The following is a 20,655-nucleotide window of genomic DNA, read 5'->3' on the forward strand; positions in this document are numbered from 1 at the left end:
ACTTGAACTCACAAACTGCGAGATCATGACCTGAGCTGTAGTCGCGTGCTCAACTGACTAAACCACCCAGGCACCCCATCTTTTTTTTTTTTTTTTTGATGTTTATTTTTAAGAGAGAGAGACACAGTGTGAGCAGGTGAGGGGCAGAGAGAAAGAGACAGAGACAGAGTCCGAAGCAGGCTCCAGGCTCTGAGTGTCAGCACAGAGCCCAACGGGGGGCTCAAACTCACGGACCGTGAGATCGTGACCTGAGCCGAAGTTGGTCGCTTAACTGACTGAGCCACCCAGGTACCTCATCATTTTTGATAGTATTGATAACTCTGAGATAAACATTTTTGCAGACATCCTTTTTCTTCTTTTAAATGATTTATTCAAAAGAAATTCCCTTCAGAGAATGTGAACGTTTATATCACTCTGTATCCATATTGCCAAATGGTCCTCCAAAGATTGGAAGCACTTTGTGTTGCGATCCACACTGTATAAGTGAAGCAGTTATCACTGTGGGGATCCTTTGCCTATAAGGATTTAGTATGTGGAAAATATTCCTGCTAAATTGGATGTGAACTGACACCTGCTTTCAGCTCTCTCCTACCATGCACGAGGAGCTCCAGGAGGGTACAGGCACTGCCTTCCTCCCCACACCCCTAATGGTTGTTTTGCTGGTACCAGCCTAAGTGCTTGGTACACAGTAGGTGCTTATTAAACCTTTGGGGGCTAAATACACGATCTAGTGAGAATGAATATTTTTCTTTTCTTTTCTTTTTAAGTTTATTTATTTATTTTTGAGAGAGAGAGAGACAGAGAGAGAAAGCACTAGCAGGGGCGGGGTAGAGAGAGAGGGAGAGAGAGAATCCCAAGCAGGCTCCATGCTGTCAGCACAGAGCCCGATGAGGGGCTGGAACTCACAAACCTTGAGATCGTGACCTGAGCCCAGATCAAGAGTTGGATGCTTCACCAACTGAGCCACCCAACAGTTTTCTTTTTATATTAGTTTGATTTTCCAGCATGGAAATTGAGAGTGCATACTTTTTGCCCACTTTGTTACCAGAAGCTGCGTCTCTTCTATTAACTTTATTAACTAATGTGAACAATTCTATCAGTCAGGATCCAGCCAGGGAAGCAGGAGCCCTTGGACTGTTTGAAAAAAGAGATGATTTAGTACAGGAGGCTGTTTGCCCAGGTGATGGGAGAAGTGAGCTTCCAATCTGGGGCCAGATGGGGGAGCATCTCAGGGGAAGACACTGTCCCCCTGCCTTAGGGTGCGTTCCCCAGAAGCAGACAAAGAGAAAGGTCTTGTACAAATATAGGAAGCACAAAAAAAAGGGCAAAAAGAAGGAAGCCTAGCAAGGGTGTCATTACCACGCCCTGTCCCACAGTGGGGAACTCTGGGACTCAGTCCCGCAGGGGGTTTCTGGTGGAACCCATGGGCCTTGAGTACATCAGGGGTTGTAGGAGCTGAAGAATTTATACTCCTGAATTCCCAGTCTTCCCTCAGGCATGGCCCAGGGGCACACGAATTCCCAGGCACTGGGTGGGGGGGGGGGGACAGTGGTCGGGCAGTCTGTGTGCAGCCTCAGAAAGGGGTGCGGTGGGCGCTGGCCTTCAAGAGTGGATGCCCTCCAGGCGCTCCGGGCATGAGAGTGTGATAAGGCTGGGAGGGTAGAGGAGACTTGAACACCCAGTTAGCCCAGCTGAGCAGCCGGCTGTGCCCGCTCCAAGTAGGGCGATATTGTAACCACCAGCCACAGAGCCCCACAGAGCACCAGGGACTGAACCTGACCATTCTCTGGGAGGTGTAGCTCCAGGTGAAGGAGGAAGGCTCCCAGTCCCCTGGCAGCGTAAAGGGGCCTCTGCCTCTTTCCACGGCCATTCTCTCATTTCTCCCTTTGCCAGCAAGTTCGCGCATTCGATTTTAAGTTTTGCGTGGGCAGATGTGTTGATGTTTAAACGATTGCTTTGTTTTATTCCTTGATGTGCTCGATGCTATTTCCTTGATGCTATTTTTTTTCCCATTTTATTTAAATCTTTAGTCCCTCTTGAGGGGGGGGGAGGGATGTATTTTGCTGTATGTTATAAATTGTATAAAAGATGACTTTTTCTTCATATTGCGATCCAGATGCCCCAAGATTAGTTCCTAAACAATCCTTGACTTCCTCCTGGGCTGCCAATTTCCTTAGATGTTAAATTTGTACATCACATTAGGTCCACAGCTGGGCTTCTGTTTGTTTCACTGCCGCCTATTTCTTTTGACCCTGTGCGTTATCATGCAGATTAGCTGTGCTGTAATCTGTTTCCATATCACTGTCTGTCTAGACAGGTCAAGTTTCCTCATTCATGGGCATCTCTTTCTTATGGTATCCACTAATGCTTTTCCAGGACTTTTATTTATGTATTTATTTTAATGTTTATTTTTATTTTTTGAGAGAGAGAGAGAGTGAGCGCGAGTGGGAGAGGGGCAGAAAGAGAGAGACAGAGAGGGAGACACAGAATTCGAATCAGGTTCCAGGCTCTGAGATGTCAGCACAGAGCCTGATGCGGGGCTCGAACTCACAAACCATGAGATCATGACCTGAGCTGAAGTCGCTTAATAGACTGAGGCACCCAGGCGCCCCTCCCAGGCCTTTTAGAATCATTATGCAAAAATCTGTAAAAAATCATGGTGGGATTTTGGTGAGGACTGGCTTCTGTTTACAGATGGGGAAACAGAGGCCAGAGCAGTGAGGCCCTCCAAGGAACTAGGCTCTGCTGCTGAGACTAGAAACCAGGTTTCCTTTCTGGAACTTGGCTCTCTGCTGCATCTCAGTGAGGAAGAGGAGCCCAAGCTGGCAGCCCTCCCCTCCCCTCCCTCCATCCCACCCCAAGCCTCTTCTGCACGTGCCCTATGCTCTTTACTAGATATATTTTTAGTCAGCAGTTTTAGGCAATGGGACACACTAAAGGCACAGGGCTGGTCAGTATGGGGACAGGTGCTGGGAGGACCTAAGCAGCTAAGAGAAGGGGCGTGAAGGACTTTTGTAAACACTCAAGTGTGAGGCATGCATCAGTGGTAGCAGCTTCATTGTCTCTTTTTCCCCCAGGGTCTCTGTGACCAGCATCATCATTATCGTGTTGTGTGGAGTCCTGAGCAAGAGCCTGGTCTTCACGGTCCTGTTGGCTGTGACAAAGAGGTCATTTGGACCCTAGGCCTGCGAACCCATGAGAGTAACCTCTGACCTCAATTTTGCCTGAGGAGGGGTGTGAGGAGGAAGGGAAGGAGGGACAGTGACAGGAGTTGAATCTGTGACACAGGTTTTCTCTAAGGCTCAGGTCCCACCTTCCCAGCTCGGTTAATTCACTAATAACCTTGGATGTGTGAGTTCGTCCCCTCAGAAGAGAAGATTCAATTGCAAACATGCCCATTCTACCAGCGGCTCCAGATTTGCCTTAAATAAAGACAGAGTCCAATGCTCTTCAGTGTCGCTGTCTTGTGGGGGTTGTGCGGTGTATGCAGAGGGCACTGCTGCTAATTCTGCCCTTGTTCTTGCCCTGGGCCATAACATTTAGGCCTGACCTGGAAGGAGCTCTCACTACAGAAGCATCCTGTTCTCCCTGCCCCTGGGCCTTCCTGTCCTCTAGAATCAGGTGCATGAATTTCTCTTTTCATCTGTGGCCCTTTCCCATACTTCCAGAGAGGGGGGTTGAAAACCATGGAATGAGGAGAAGACAAGACACCATGGTGAGAATTCCTTATTTGGGATAGAGAAACCAAGTCAACCAAAAGGTTGTATCCTGGGAAGGTATGGGATGAGATAAGATCCAAAGCATAGGACTTATAGAGAATCTCATTTGTCGATTGGGTGCATTGTTAGAGGAACGTTTGATCTCTGGATCCTTAGAACATACCCATGAAGGCCAAAACGTAAGTGCGTAGAAACATACCTCAACGTAATAAGGCCTTACATAAACACCCCAGAGCTAACAATATACTCAACGGGGGAAAACTGAGAGCTTTCTCCCTAAGGTCAGGAACAAGAGAAGGATGTCTACTCTCACTGTTTTTATTTGACATAGTACTGGAAGTCCTAGCCACAGCAATTAGACAACAAAAAGAAATAAAAGGCATCCAAGATGGTAAGAAAGAAGTAAAACTTTCACTATATGTAGATGACGTGATACGCTCTATAAAAAGACCCTAAAGAGTCCAACAACAAAAAACTGTAGGAACTGATAAATGAATCTAGTAAGGTCCCATGATACACAATCAATGCACAGAAATCCATTGTCTTCCTATACACTAATAATGAAGCAGTAGAAGGAGAAATTAAGAAAATAATCCCGTTTACAATTGCACCAAAAATAATGATACCTATGAATAAATGTAACCAGGGGTGAAAAACCTATACTCTAAAAACTATAAAACATTGATGAAAGAATTTGAAGATGGCGTAAAGAAATGGAAAGATATTCCATACTTGTGGTTTGGGAGAACAAATATTGTTAAAGTGTCCATATTACTCAAAGCAAGCTACAGATTTAAAGTAACCCCTATCTAAACACCAACAGCCTTTTTCATAGAACTAGAACAAACAATCCTAAAATTGTACAGAGACACAAAAGACCCTGAACAGCCAAAGCAATCTTGAAAAAACAAAACAAAACAAAACACATCACAATTCCTGACTTCTATATTACAAAGCTGTAGTAATCAAAACAGTATGGTACTGGCACAAAAGTAGATACATAGGTTAATGGAACAAAATAGAAAGCCCAGAAATAAACCCATAATTATATGGTAAATTAATCTTTGACAAAAGAGGCAAGAATATGCAATGTGAAAAAGATAGTCTCTTCGACAAATGGTACTGGGAAAACTGGACAGCTCCATGCAAAAGAATGAAACTGGGCCACTCTCTTATACCATCCACAAAAATACAAAATTGATTAAAGACCTAAATGTGAGACCTGAAACCATAAAAACCCTAGAAGAAAACACGGGCAATAATTTCTCTGACATCAGCCGAGGGAGGGGAGCAAAAAAGCAACTATTAAACTATTGAGACTATATCACAATAAAAACCTTCTTCACAACAAAGGAAACAACCAACAAAACTAAAAGGCCATCTACTGAATGTCATTATTTGCAAATGACATATCTGATAAAAGGTTAGTATCCAAAATATACAAAGAACTTACATGACTCAACACCAAAAAACCCATAAATAATCCAATGAAAAAATGGGCAGGGGCACCTGGGTGGCTCAGTTGGTTAAGCGTCTGACTTTGGCTCACGTCATGATCTCACAGTTCATGGTTTCAAGACCCGCATCAGGCTCTGTGCTGACAGCTCAGAGCCTGGAGCCTGGTTTGGATTCTGTGTCTCCCTCTCTCTCTTTCTGTCCCTCCCCTGCTCACTCTCTGTCTCTCAAAAATAGATAAAAACATAAAAAATTTAAGAAAAAAAACGGGCAGAAGATGTGAACAGATATTTCTCCAAAGAAGACATACAGATGGTCAACAGACACATGAAAAGATGCTCAACATCACTCATCATCAGGGAAATGCAAATCAAAACCAGAATGAGATATTACCTCACACCTGTCAGAATGGCTAAAATCAACAACACAAGAAACAACAGGTGTTGGTGAGGATGTAGAAAAAAGGGGAACTCTCTTGAACTGTCAGTGGGAATGCAAACTGGTGCAGCCACTGTGGAAAACAATATGGAGGTTCCTCAAAAAATTAAAAATAGAATTACCCTATGATCCAGGAATCACACTATTAGATATTTGTCCAAAGAATACAGAACACTAATTTGAATGGATACATGCACCCCTAAGTTCATTGCAGCATTATTTACAATACCCAATCTATGGAAGCAGCCCAAGTGTCCATCCATAGATGAATGGATAAAGAAGATGTGGTGTAGATACACAATAGATATTACTCAGCCATAAAAAAGAATGAAATCTTGGCATTTGCATCAACAAGGATGGACCTAGAGAGTATAATGCTAAGTGAAATAAGCCAGTCAGAGAAAGGCAAATACCATATGATTTCACTCATATGTGGAGTTTACGAAACAAATGAGCCAAAAAAAAAAAAAAAAGAAAGAAAGAAAGAAAGAAAGAAAAGAAAAAAAAGAGAAAAAGAAAAAGAAAGAGCCAAACCAAAGAATAGACTCTTAACTATAGAGACCAAACTGATGGTTACCAGAAGGGAGGTGGGTGAGGGGATGGAGGAAATAGGTGATGGGGATTAAGAGTACACTTATCTTGATGAACACTGAGTAATGTATGGAACTGTTGAATCATTATACACCTGGAACTAATATAACACTGTATGTTATCTACATTGGAATTAAAATAGAATAAGCTAAGATAAAATAAAATAAAATGTTAAGTGAAAAAAATAGAAGTATGTGACTAGAATGAGGCCACATGAGTAGTAAGTCACTACTTACTAGCAAGAACAAAGGCTAGAGTTCCTTTGCTGAAGACCAAGGGCCTCGAAGCCATAGAGAATGGACCATGGTGGAATTCTGCCTATGTCTAAATGCCCCTTGTCCTTGTGTCACACGAGGGGTAGGGATGGTGGCCCACAAATAGGCCCCTCTCCCTTTCAGAACAGAAGAAGTAGAAAATCAGAAAATACTGATTTAAATCTGTTAGAGTTTGCAAGACATGGCTGGGCCTGAACATCTATTTCATGGGTGAGCATGGGAGCTACAGGGGAGTTATAGAGCAGACAGAGGAGGAAGGCAGAGTGAGAATAAAAGTGCACACAGGGACAGACTGCAGAAGTCTACCTAGGGAAACCAAGAGGCAACGGACTGCAGAGGCCACAGTTAAGGTCATAGCATGAGACAAAGGGTTGGATCACCGATTAGAATTCTGCACCAAATTCCAATGTGTGTGTGTGAATGTTCCGGGAGGGGGTGGTTTCCCCACATCAACAGGCAATTCTGGGACACCAGCTGGGTGTCCTGAAATTCAACTCAATTCTGATACTATCGACCCAGAGATAGCATCAGATTCCACAGATTGAGGGCTCAGTCCCACAAAACTCTCCCTCCCCATCTTTAGATGCCATTGACAAGTGCAGGCTATTACTTGTGCTTCTGATCTACCTGCTCTGGGAGGTTCCAGTGATCCCCTCCTTGGATTCCATCAATTTGTTAGAGCAACTCACAGAACTGAGAAACATTTTACCTACTAGATTACTGGTGTTTTATAAAAGACTATTAAAGGGTATGAATCAACAGCCAGAAAAATAAATAAGGCAAGGTCCTGAACAAAGGGGTTTCTGTCTCCATGGAATATGGAGCCCAGCACAGTGGCACATGGAAACATTCTGGTTTCCCAGCCTGGAAGCACTCCAAACCCCCTCCTTTTTTTTTTTTTTTTTTTTTTTTTTCATGGAGGCTCCATTACACAGGAATGATTGATGAACTCATTGGTCATTTGTGAGTGATTCAAGCCCTTCTGCCTTCCCCAGAAATCAGGGGGTGGAACTGAAAGTTTCAACCCTTGTCACAAGGTTAGTTCCCCAGGAAACAGCCCCATTCCTTCCAGGATTTCCAAAAGTCACCACATTGACAAACTCAGAGGTAGCAGCAAGGGGCTTGTTACGAACAACAGGACATCCATGACACCTTTATGGCTCTGAAGTGTTTCCAGGAAGTGAGAACAAGAGACCAAATATGACAAAAGATGCTCCCACTGTTCTAATGGCTCATGAAATTTCAAGGACTTTGGGAGCTATGATCCAGACGATGTGGATGAAGTCCAAATATATATGAGAAATATATTTCGATGATCTGAATGACCAAACACATATTTCTTATAATTCACAATGTCACACAATCTAGTGATGTTGCCATTGGTGCCCCTGCCCTTGCACTCTTGAAGTCACCCCGTCTTTGGCACCATGTTTTTCCTGGGCCCTCAGTGCTTAAACTTCTTCTGTGACAGCCATCTCCAACTGGCTCTGCATCTTGTATCACACCTTCGGGATCCAGAATCCTGGACAGGATATTGCGTCTGGCCAAACTTAGGTCAAGTCACATGCGTGGCACATAGATGTTGGGGAGAGGGGCGGGAGAAATCTCTGCCTCCACCCTCAATAGTAGAGGAAGTAGAGCTCTGTGCCCTAGTGAGAGTCGTGCACTGAAGCATGTCCCCCAGGTGGAGAAGGTATTGGGTGCTGGAGAACCAAAAGATGACAAATATCTGATCTGTCGTGGTTACTGCTAGCACTGTCATGTTTGTGGGCTTCATGCCTCTGCCTGGGCTGGGAGCTTAGGGATGCGCACAACTTGCACACAGGACGGGTACCTGACGAACGCCTCAGGGCCCATCTGACCTCAAACGGAGCTTTTGCAGGCATTGTCTATTTGGACCACTTGCCTCAGAAACCCTTGGGCTGCTGGTTAAAATGCAGATTCCAGGGCTTTCCCAGACCGAGCAAATTGGAATCTCTGGGGGTTGGTGCTCAGGCATGTGTATGTTTGCCAGCCTCCTGAGTGATTTAGCCACGTGCCCATACTTGAGAACCGTGGTGTGGAGTAAGATTAAAGAAGGCAGATCATCAGAAAGGTTTGAGCTCCGTCTTGGAGGACAAGCCAAATTTGGATGCATGCTGTCATTCCAGACAGGGGGAACTGGTAGGGGGGGTGCAGGATGTAGTGGTCAGTGGCCAGGGATGGAATGTCCTGGCAACCTGAGGAAGTGAGTGGAATGGAGGGGTGGGTCCAGACTTGGCATGGTGGAGAACAGGACGCTATTGAGTGTTGACTAATGGGCAGTGACGTAATAGCAGCAGGAAGGAAGATGTCACAAGGGCAGTGTTTGCTCTTTTCTCTTCTTCTGCATTTTCCTGAGCTGCTCTCTCTTCACACTTCCCTTCTCAACTGCAAAGTAATAGTCAAGCCTCTCCGGGAACATGGAAGACATCCCTGAGGGGCAACATCCTCCAACAATGGGAAGAGCCCTGGGACAGCCAGTACCCAGTGGATCCTGGGATAGGATGGAGGGGACAGGGCTCTGGGGTGGCCATGGCTACTGCTGCTGCTGCTGCTGCTGCTCTGAGCCTCGGGTAAGGAGATGCAGGGGGAGGGATGGAGATGGCCAAAGGGGTACTGCTAAGAGGGGTTTCTCTCACTTCTTTAGGAGAGACTGAATGGGATCAGGGTGTGGGCTAGACACAGGAAAGGGAAGAGAAGGTAATGGATGAAGACTGTTGGTTAACCCTGTCCCAGCAGGAACTGGGTGATGAAACAGAATCTGGAGCTTTCTACAGTATACCGTGAAGTTAAGAAAACTACGTGAAGTGAACTGAACAGTCTCTTATCGCTGTCCTGGGAGGTGGAAAGTGTAAGATACAGTCTCTCCTTAAAGGAATCAGGCACTGAGGTAGATGAGGCATTAGTAGAAGGCAAAGGTAAATAACAAAAGGGCAAAGCCACAGCATGAACACAAAAATATGGTGGAAGTTCCTCTAGCAAGGCACAGGGAGGCAGTGTGGAAAAGAGGGTTCTGGAATCAGACAGAGCTGGGTTCAAATCCTATCTCTGCCACTTTCTACATTTGGGCTCTCAGGAAGTCCTCCAAACCCTCTGAACCTCAGGGTCCTCAATATTTATTTGTAAATGGTACCTCAGTGTTGTCCTAAGGGGGTTGTTCCTAAGAGTTAAACAGCAGACTGATGTACAATTCTAATGATCAGTATTTAGAGCATAGTCAGTGCTTAACAAAAGTTATGGTGGGTGATGATGGTGGTGGGGGTGGTAGTGGAAACAGGGGCAGGGTGATCAAAGGTATTGAGGGTTGAAAAGGGAAGGAGATGAGCGCAGGTGGAACTGTCCAGGTAGACTCCCTCTAGGACCAGAAGGGGTGGATGTGGGTGGAGAAGAGTGGGGGAGAGCACTCAGCCTGGGGACGGCAGGGGCTGGGATGAAGTACTGGGTGCTGGAAAGCCAGGGCTGTGTCTGGGGAAGCACAGGTAGAATAGAACATGGGTTGTAAAACGGGTCAAGTTCTCTTTCACTTTTTTTTTTTTAACCATTTTATTATTAAAATTTTTCAGTCTACAAAATACGGAGACAATAGCCACCGTAAACTTGTTACCTAGATCAAAACATTCAACCATAATTGATATTTTGCATTATTTGCTCCATATGTGTGTACATTGCTGAGATACATACTTATAAATATGTTAATTGTAAATATAAATGTGTTTATTAATTCATTACATATATTAACACATATTATGTATATTTATAAATATGTATGTTTATATTATATCATGATATATAACTATACAATTGCATATCATATGTATGTATATATAAAATTGCTGAACCATTTCAAAATAATTTACAGAAATCCTAAATTATTTATTTAAATAATTTTATTTATTTAATATTTAATATTATAATTATTAAATATTAATATTTAATAATATTTATAATTATAATATTAAATATTAATATTTAAATGTTTAAGTGCTTGATGGAGCTGCTAATACTTTTGATCTGCGACCTTGTATCTGTGGTGGGGTCTGTGGATGTAGGGATGGTGGAAGGAACATTTGCTCAGTGCAACACTTTGACTTCTCATTCTAGGATTCCAAGCTGTAGGCGAAGAGGAGAAACAAAAGTGACTGCTAGATGGAGAGACCTTGACCACAGCCTGCTCTTAAAGTGTCATGCTCTACTCCAGCCTGAAGGCCTGGCAGCGGGTGAGGAGCCAGCGCCCCCCAGAGACAGTGGTGTGCTCTTACACTTAGAAACAAAGACCCAGGGGCGCCCGGGGAGGCTCAGTCAGTTAAGCTTTGGTCTTGGCTCAGGTCATGATCTCGCGGTTTGTGAGTTGGAGCCTTACATTGGGCTCTGTGCTAACAGCTCAGAGCCTGGAGCCTGCTTCGTCTATCTGTCTGTCTGTCTGTCTCTCTCTCTCCAAAAAAAAATATTAAAAAAAAAAAAAAGGAAAGAGAAGAAAAGAAAGAAACAAAGACCTAAACTGGCCCAGACCAGGGATACCTGTTGAAGGTTGTCCCACGGAACCCATATTCAAGGTCACAATGGCAGGGCTCCAGTGGCAAGACTTAGGGCTGCACTGGTGTGTGGTTGACCTCAGAACCCCCATGTCCTATCCAAATGGATTTGGCTGATACAGTGCAAAGGCGAGAAGCAGCAAGACCCTGGACAGGAAAGGAATGGCTTTTTCAGAGGCTGGCCTCAGCCACAGGCTGAGAGGGCTGCTTTGGATGCCAGGTGGCACAGAGAGAGCAACTGGAAAAGCTCCAGACCTGAAAGCAGTGCACCGGGTTCTTCCACGCCCACTCTGTCAGTTTGCGAAAGTCCTACCTAGCTCCTCTCTCGGCCTCAGCTTTCCCACCTGTCAAGACAAGAAAGTTGGGCTAGGTGATCTCAAAAATCCTCTTACTCTATGTCAGAGAACCTGCTAGAGGAACTAGACACCTGAGCAACGACTTTGTGCGAAGTGCTTGGTTCATCCATCTCCCTTCTATGAAATAGGTGCTGCTGCCCCCATGGTACAAGGGAGGGAGGCTCCAAGAAGTCAGGTTACTTGCTGTATCTTTCAGCGGGTGCTTGGGGCAGCTGGGATCCTACAGAAACCCGCCTTGACTGGATGGTTCTTGGTAAATCCTGGAAATGGGCCCAGTTTGCCAATAGAAAGCTGCCCCCTTTCTCAAGGGATTTAAAAAGTAGTGGATGAGGGATAGATTCTAGAGAGCAAAATGAAGGGCCTTTCACTGACCTTGAGTTGCTTCTTATTGGTGGGGGCACCGCCAGTTTATTGGAAAGCCCACCTCCCCACGTGGGGAGACAGAGCTGGGAAGGTGAGGCCGACAATTTTGCCTCAAGCTTCTTGAGAAACACTCCCCTTTGGAGCCGGTGGGCTGGAGGGGCCTCCACCCCACAGGACACTGCTGGCCCATGCCCTGCTAACCCCAATATGTGACTATCACGAGAGGGCTGGGCTTAAATCGGACTGCAAAGTATCTGGAAATAAAGAGTTGACCATGCAAACTGATGGGGCTGTAGGCAGGATGGAGGGAAGCTATTGAGCCCACGTCATAGAATATAGTCATTCCCCAGGACTTTAGAAACATCCAGTGACACCCAGTAATTAACCGGCTGGTTGCAAAGGATTTATGCGGTCAGTTAAGGGGTTTCATTGCCCTCTACTCAGGGACATTTTATTTTATTATTATTATTTTTTAAAGTTTATTTTTATTTGTTTAGAGAGCTAGAGAGAGGGCAAGCAGGGGAGGGGCAGAGCGAGAGGGAGACAGAATCCCCAGCAGACTTTGCACCGTCAGTGCAGAGCCTGACACAGGGCTTACACTCATGAACCATGAAATCATGACCTGAGCCGAAATCAAGAGTCGGACCCTTAACCGACTGAGCCACCCAGGTGCCCCAGGGACATTTTATTAATTTGGTCTTGGTGTCTGGACGCTGGGGAAGCACTAACACTTTGCTCTTCACCCAGGGAGGTGGGGGCTGTAACAGGACAAGGGGAGGTGTGCTGGCCCAATTCCCATTCTCCCTGTGCCCTGAACATCCTCAGTGACCTTGAGTAAGTCTCTCACCCCTTTCTGGCTTCCTCCACGGTGATACTCAATGGCTCCATTTCTCTGGGTTCTTCTGTATTTATTGAGTTCAGAGAAACAAAGGCCTTATATTTTACACTTGGCAGAATTCGCCCACCCCAGACACCAGCAGATGGCATGGGCCCACCAGGTCCGAATCCATCCTTCCGCCTGGTTCCTTTACTCAAATCTTAATAAAGACAATAAGAAAAATAATCAAGAGTGACTGAGCCCAGAATCTTGCATGAAAAGTGTATCAAGTTTAGTACAGGATAAATGTAAACATAATTACTTTCATCAAGCCACAAAAGATGCTGTGGAGGACTAATAAATAGTAGCTTCATCCAGTAATTACAGAGAACTTCAGGCTAATGTGGCTAAGGAAACCGAGTCTAGTACAGATTGCTCCTGCCTGAAGGAATTATTAGTCTCACAAGGGAAACAAAATATAATCTTCTAAAAATGTTTCTTTCTGGGGAGGGGTTGGTGTGCCCGGAGATAGACTTTCCCTCAGTGGATTGTGGGGAGTCCTTCTTTATTCTTCTTGACTTTTTCTTTAGTTTACCAGGTGAGGGAGGGCATGGCAGTTGCCAACCACAGAAAGAAACTTAATATATTGGGGAGGGGGGGAATATTTGGAGGCGATAACATTGTCCACCCAATCCCACTGTAGGAAGGGAGGCCTGAAATGGGAATTTGAGAGGACAGAAGGTGGGCCCTGGAGGGCAGGAGGGAGGTTCTTGGTCTCATGGGCAAGTTCCATGTTGGGACAGAAGCTAGGGCGGAAGGACTATTGTGGCAGATGAGCAATCACGTGACTGTGATGGTCTGGGAGGGCGTGGGTGCTGAGAGCTGAAAGACCCTGAAGGCTGAGACCAGCTGTATGTCACAGGATATATAGGAATGGAGTCAGGAAATGAGGGTCCCAGTGCTGGTTTTGTCTGTTGAGTGACCTTGGGCACTCCCTGTTACCTTGTTCCTTGGGGGGTTGGAGTGGATGCAATTGAACGCCCCTACCTTTGACCTGCTAGGACCGTGTGAATGTTTCCCTCCCAAACAGAGTCTAGTCCCATGGCAACGAACTTGGGAGAAGGCCACTCAGCATGTAGGAGAAGAAGGGCCATCTCTGGCTCAGACTGAGTCGGCTGGATTGCGCAGATAGGCTGGCAAACTCAGGATATGTTGACCCATCCTCCTCAAGCATTATCTGGGCGCCCAGTAGGAACCTAGTGTCAGTCAAGGCTCAGAAAGGCTTTTTATCTCTTCTAGAAAATGGCACTAGCCAAGAGAACCAACAAAGGAAATCTGGTCCAGGGTAAGTTGTGTCTGAATGAGGGTTGTTACATGGAGGCCAGAGTAAAGCAGTGTAAGGGCTTAGTTGGGGCCCTCAGCTCAGGCTCCACATGTGGACACTGGAGAGCCAGGCTGGACCACACGGAGGACTTTCTCCTGCTCCAGGTGGGCCAAGGGAGTCCTGAACCCTAGCAGGAAGAATGACCTTTGCTTCTATTTCTATCCTGAAGCCCCAGTGCAAGCCTTGAATGTCATCACCTCAAGGCAGCAAAAGTCCCGTCCACCAGCCCCAAAGGAGAGGAGCTGGGGGTTGGGGAGCTAAGGACATACACCACCTGGAAAAAGTGGCCCAGGTGCAGTGGAATCTGAGTAATCAAGAGCCTCTTCCTTCCTTGGAGTCAAAGGAATGGGATCAACAGAAGTTCATCCCTACCCAGACTTGCTGGGGAGTGGGGGCCAGAGGTGGGGGTCAGAAAACACTACCCGGAGGAGGAGAAACACTGAAGGCACAAAGGGAGTGGTGTTCCATGCCAGGGGCAAGTTGTGGGAACGCATGCACAGAGTGTGCTGCCTACAGAGGTAGACAGTTGGGCTGAGTGGCGAGAAGAGGGTAAGGTTAACGCAGGACCATAAATTCAAATGGTGGAGAGCTTTGAAGGCCATGTAGTTACATGCACTTTGTCCTATAAGCAATGGGGCACACAAAGGGCTTTTCCTAGGTCCCCTGAGGGGAGGAGTGAGGGTCTGGGTGCAGAGTGACCCAGCAGCTATGCAGGAAGTCTGGAGAAGGGAGGTGTTAGGGGCAGGAGACCAGGTAGATTCCTTTGGGGTGAGAGTCAGGGTTAAGATCCTGGGAAAAGTAGAGGCCTCATCTTCAAAGGGTGCGAACCCCTGTGTGGCTGCTCTCATGGCCAGGAGCAGGCAGATCCCCACCCTTTTGGACTCTGGGGGGTCAAACCTAGGATTCCAGTGCTCGCCCTTTCCCAGGACCTGCTGGTGTTGGCGACTGTTCTGACATGTGGATTCATCTTGTTCTCAGTCCTGTTTGCCTCTGTCCAGAAAGCCCGGGGCTCGCTCAGGCGAGTGAGGGCCAGGGACAGGCTTGGGTGGAAATGAATGAGATGAATGAATGGACACAGGCAACAGCTGCAGATGTGGGTTTAGAGGTTCCCAGGTGTTCCCCAGAACCCATCCCCTGACTTTCCTCACTTCTGTGCTCAGAAGTCTTTGGAGAGGAGGCAGGGCCCGCCCCTGGGGGTGACGTGAATGGGGTTGGGCTGGCTCCCTGGAAGGGTGGAAGGGGCAGGGTGAGGATTTTTGCTACTGGCAATCCAGCCTTTCCTTCAGAGGAGGGAGGAAGATGCAGGCTGGGGCTGACATGGACACATCATTTTCAAATACTGTTCATTTCTGTCCCTCCTCAGGCAAGGCAGCCTCCTGGAGTGTCCCCAGGACACAGCACACCCAGGGAAGCAGACTTAACCTTCCAGGAGCTGACGGGCATGCCTTCCTCCCCTAACAAATACCACACTCCACTCTGTTCAGTGGTAAATAAGAGGCTTCCTGAACTTCTGTTGTGAGATCTCTGCCCAGCCCCTCTCTTACCCAGAGGGAGAAAAGCAGTACCAGGTGGGGGAGCGTGGAGGGCTGGGTGCAAAGAAACCCAGGGGGAGTCATCAAGACCAAGGGCATGGCAATTGATTTCTGTGTTAAGTACAACAACTGGGACTCACAGAGTGTAATTCAGATGACACTTATATTTGTCCTCTTACTGCCGTCCAGCCTTGCTTGGCTAGAGACTTCATTGGCCCCCTGCTAAAGCCTATGGCAAGACCATCACTCTTCTGGGCATTAAAAAAAATAGACTTTATTTTTGAGAGCAGTTTTAGGTTCCCAGAAAAACTGAGTAGACGGTACAGTGTTCTGCTCTAACCCCTGCCCACCCCTCCATACGCCACTTCCCCCGCCATGGACATCGTGTCCCTGAGTGGTAAAATCAATGAATCTACATGGACACATCAGTGCCACCCAAAGCCCATAGATCACCTTAGGGCTCACGCTTGGCGTTGTCCATGCTATGGGTTTGGACAAATGTGCACTGACATGTACCCACAGCTGGAGTACCACACAGAGTAGTTCCACTCCCTTCAAACCCCTCTGTGCTCTGTCTATTCATCCACACCCTTCTGGGCATTTCTAAACAATATAAAGTTTATTCCCAAGCTAGCTTCAGTTCAGTCAACCGACTGACTTACCCAGGCACCCGATACACATTTCATTCTATTATATAATAGAATATAATGTGCACTTTAGTGGAAAACTGCATTGTCTCTAGCACACTCTCCCTTGGGTTCTCTGTTTCTGATTCTGTGGGAGCTATTTTATAGTTATGTAAGTTGTAGGTAAGTGACAGACATGCAGATTCTGTCCTTTTCTTCCTTCCCCTGCTGTGGATGGAGGTGGGGAAGGGGCGGGAATAAACACCAAACTGGTTTGTTTCCCCTTGCAATTCAACATTGCTTTCCTCCATATAAATATATGCTTCTTGACTTCCTTTTCTAACCAGATCTAACATCTGCCTGGTTCACTCACTGAATATGAGTTTAAAAGAATCTTTAATGCATGTTTATTTTTATTTATATTTTAAAATATTTATTTATTTATTTATTTATTTATTTTGAGAGAGAAAGTGCATGTGTGCACATGTGCATGAGCGGGGGAGGGGCAGAGAGAGAGGGAGAGAGGGAATCTCTCTGTGATGTCAGTGCAGAGTCCCACGGGCTGAATCTCATGAAGTGTGAGGTCATGACCTGAGCTGATCCAGGTTGGACCCTTAACTGACTGAGCCACCCAGGTGCCCCAACGCATGTTTGTTTTTAACTGTAGTTTTGAAAGCTATAACTCTGTTTATAAATTTCACTCAATCTTGCTTCTGACCCTGTCCTTGTTACTCTATGTAAATCTAAATCTTTGATTTTTTTAAATTTTTATTGCTATGTATGATTCCATTGTGTTGAAACACACCCATATATGTTGTCGCCTGATTACCGCACAGGTGCCTCTGATTCAGTGGCAAAGGTTGGTCTTCCCAATAGATGGTGATGGTTTATGGGATAGTCACCTGGGGCGGGCGGTGGGGGGGGGGGGGGGTTTTTTCCTTTTTCCCACCCCATACACCCAATTAACTAAAATGGATCATAAACAAAAAAAATAAAAGGTATAAACAATAAAGCTTCTAAAAGAAAACAGAAAATATGACCTTAGAGTGGGCAAATATTTCCTAAACAGGACACAAACAATAGTAACCACGATAGAGTATGCATTCAGGAGTTGGACACTGAATGTAGGATAGTCACACATTTATTCCACGTGGAAGTTCCAGAACTTTCTCACATACTCACATTTCTCAATACTGAATCTTACTCAACTTCCTAGTTCCTGCCAGTCTGCTGAGTACAAAGTGAAAGCTCAGTGTTTTCACTTGAGTGTTTCTCTGATAACTCTGATAACTAATGAGGTCAAACATCTATCCGTGGGCTTCTTAGGCATTTGGATTTTTACTGTTTTACAACACTTTCTTCTGATCATTTTGCTGTTGAACTTCCTTTCTCCTGCTTGCTGATTCTTTAAAAAAATTTTTTTTAATGTTTATTTATTTTTGAGACAGCACGAGCAGGGAAGGGGCAGAGAAGGAGACACAGAATCCAAAGCAGGTGCCAGGCTCCGGGCTGTCAGCACAGAACCCGATGCCCGGCTCGAACTCAACAGACCTCGAGATCATGACCTGAGTTGAAGCTCAACCGACTGAGCCACCCAGATGCCCCATGTTCTGCTTGCTGAGTCTTAATAACCTCTTGGCTCATTTAGATATTCATTCATAGTCAGTTGTAGACACTGCAAATAGCTTCCCTCAGGCTCTCATCTGTTACCTGGCAACACACATCAAGCCAAGCCCAGGCCCAAGCCTCAGTGATTTGGTGCAGAAGATACAATGAGCCGTGGGGTGCCTGGGTAGCTCAGTTGGTTAGCCATCTGACTTCGGCTCAGATCATGATCTTGCAGTCTGTGAGTTTGAGTCCCGCATCGGGTTCTGTGCTGACAGCCCCGGAGTCTGGAGCCTGCTTCAGATTCTGGGTCTCCTCCTTTCTCTGCCCCTCCCATGCTCATGTTCTGTCTCTCCATAATAAAGAAATGTTAAAAAAAATTAAAAAAAAAAAAGAAGATAGATACAATGAGTTGTGGGGTCCTTGTCCCATACACCAAAACAAAAGGGGTCAGAGAACTGCCTCGAGCCGTGTGATACCCCGCTGCTGGCTGCTGAGGAACCCATTGGCGACTGCCACTCAGGGGTGTTATGGCCTGCAGCTCTGTTCTGAGGGGTCAGCAGAATGCCTCTTCCCTTATCACATTACGGGAGGTGATGAGAAACTGTCTCCCAGGGGCATCAGGCGGTGGTGAGTGGCCTGTGTTCACCGACATTCTCTCTCATTCTAGGAAGAGACAAGTGCGTCCGTCCCGACTCTGAGTAGCTGTAGACCTTTACCCGCATGGATCCTGTGGCTGCAGGCAGGAGGCCAGGGTCCACATGCAGCTGTTCGCCGACATTGCTTTTGTCCACGATAGCCTTCGCTTGGAAAATGAATGTTTATGCTGTGAGCGTAAAGTGCTTGTAACTACAAGCCACATCTTCGCCACATCTCACCGTCTATATTAACGCGCCTTTGCTATTCCACTGTTCTGGTTAGTATTACTTAATTTTCCAGTCATTTTCTCGCCCAGGCAAATGGTTTCATTGTTCATTATAGAAACTTCCTGGAAGATCCAGTGACTCTTCAATGTGGCGAGCATCAAGAGGTCGTTTGCAACCAATCCTAGAGTGTTGTATTGCCATCTGTCCCCAGTCCTGGTGCAGCCCCTGCTATGCAAAGCCTGCCTTGAACTGAACTTCTCAATAAATTCTGACCTTGCCTTCCTCTAAGATGCTGCCCGCAGCTCTGCCGAGGCGATGTTCTCTCTGACCGCCACCAGCAATAAACTCAGCTTTCTCTTCTCTGAAGGTCATGTTGCTGATATTTGGGAAGCCAGCGGGTGACCATGTAATTAAATCCACCTGTTTTCCCTTTATGACTTGGGTTTGATGATCTTATTTAAGATGTACTTCCCAATCTGCAGCACGATAATATTTTGAATATAGTCTCTTAGAAAATGTGCAAAGAGGGGCGCCAGGGTGGCTCAGTTGGTTGAGTGTCAGATCTTGATGTCAGCTCAGGTCATGATCTCCAGTTTGTGAGTTTAAGCCCCACAGTGGGCTTTGCGCTGACAGCTCGAATCCTGCTTGGGATTCTTTCTCTGTCTCTCTGTCTTTCTCTCTCTCTCTGTCTCTCTCTCTCTTGGAAATAAACAACAACAAAATTTAAAAAAAAGAAAATGTGCAAAGATATTCTCATACGTGATCTTCTATTAGCTTTATAGTTTCAACTTTCACAAACAGCACATGACAAAGAAGTCTGCCCGTCATTAGCAGGGCAGAGTGTTGTTAAAATTGACCTCAGTTATTCAAAGCTGTGCTAACACTCTAGCCACCAACCACACGTGGCTATTTCACATTTAAGTCAATTAAATTAAATGAAAAATAAAAATTCAGTTCCTCAGTGGCACCTGCTACATATCAGACGCTCAATTGCTCAATGACCACATGTGGCTATTGGCTATGGGGCTGTGCTGGAAGATTTGGGACATTTCCACCGCAGCAGGAAATTCTGTCAGACAACCCTGCTTTTAAGCTTTTTCCTTCAACAGAACCAGTGGGTTAACAAAGCTTTCAGTTCCTTGTTATAAATTTAGCTTCTTATTAACATGGATTAAAACTTTTATAGCACGTGGTACTTTTACACCTGGGTAGTTTGGTTTATAGTTTCCATTCAATTAAAGCAGTAAAAAGAGACTCACACTTTTTCTCAAAGAAAGGGCGCATAAGCTCATATTATTTTGGTGCCTCGATCCTTTCCCCTCTTTCCCCACCGAGTGTTCCCCAATGCTGCCTTGTCCTTGGGTCTGCAAGGGCAAATAGAGCCCATTTGGAGGAGGGATGACAGGGACACGCTGCCAGAAGCCAGGGTGGATGAGGGCCGCTTATCAGTGAGCAAAGCACTGGGTGTGTGTTGGGGGCTAGGGTTCAAATGCACCCTAGCTCAGCTGGGACATCTCCATGAGACCTTGGACAAGTCACTGACCTGCTTTGCAGCTCAGTCTCCGCAAGAGGCTGGAGATGTGCTCCATGGTCCCTTCCCCATCAGATCAAGGGGCATGTGTGGACGATGCCACAGCATTGAGCAAATCAAGGCTCATGCAGTAAATGAAAAAAGCTGCCTGGCCTTCAGGGGACTCACAGTCTGCCTGGAGAGGAACGAAGAGTGTCCACAGTAGGGCAGTGACAGAACACAGCACAGGGTCAGGTACCGTTGTAAGCAGCCAGACACTGCATACAGGGAGTGGGGTGGTGGCTGCAGGCCAGAGTCCTCTGAACCAACTTCTTGCAAGAGGACCCCCTTGGGGCCTGACGCCTGTGAGGCTAGTTAGGGAGCAGCTTTGGGAGGCATTCAGCACGGTTTTAGGCAGGACCAGCATGGCGGTCAGGACTAGGGCTATGGGGGGACCAGACACACTGGGGGCTAGAGACACGGGTGGGCACAGACTGTGGGGTCTTAATGCAAGCTGAGGCTTCTAACAGAGTCTAGAAGTCTAATTAATGAAGGGTAGCTGAGC

General features: G+C 46.2%; 1 protein-coding gene across 4 annotated transcripts in view; it reads left to right on the top strand.

The window, feature by feature from the left end:
- Positions 1 to 20,655, top strand: part of LOC125938259 (trem-like transcript 2 protein) — a 47,434-nt gene that overhangs the window by 6,685 nt on the left and 20,094 nt on the right. For 3 of the 4 annotated variants that reach the window (XR_007462646.1, XM_049653302.1, XM_049653303.1), the window contains exon 4: positions 10,601 to 10,716. Coding sequence is in view for 3 of the 4 variants with exons in the window: in XM_049653302.1 (XP_049509259.1) it covers positions 10,601 to 10,716 (116 nt within the window). In the remaining variant the exon portion in view is untranslated. Of the gene's footprint in view, positions 1 to 3,077; positions 9,062 to 10,600; positions 10,717 to 20,655 lie in introns of those variants that run through there. The other variant, XM_049653305.1, reaches the window with a different exon arrangement.

The sequence above is a fragment of the Panthera uncia genome (assembly GCF_023721935.1).
Source record: "Panthera uncia isolate 11264 chromosome B2 unlocalized genomic scaffold, Puncia_PCG_1.0 HiC_scaffold_24, whole genome shotgun sequence".
In the NCBI taxonomy this organism is placed as follows: Eukaryota; Metazoa; Chordata; class Mammalia; order Carnivora; family Felidae; genus Panthera; species Panthera uncia.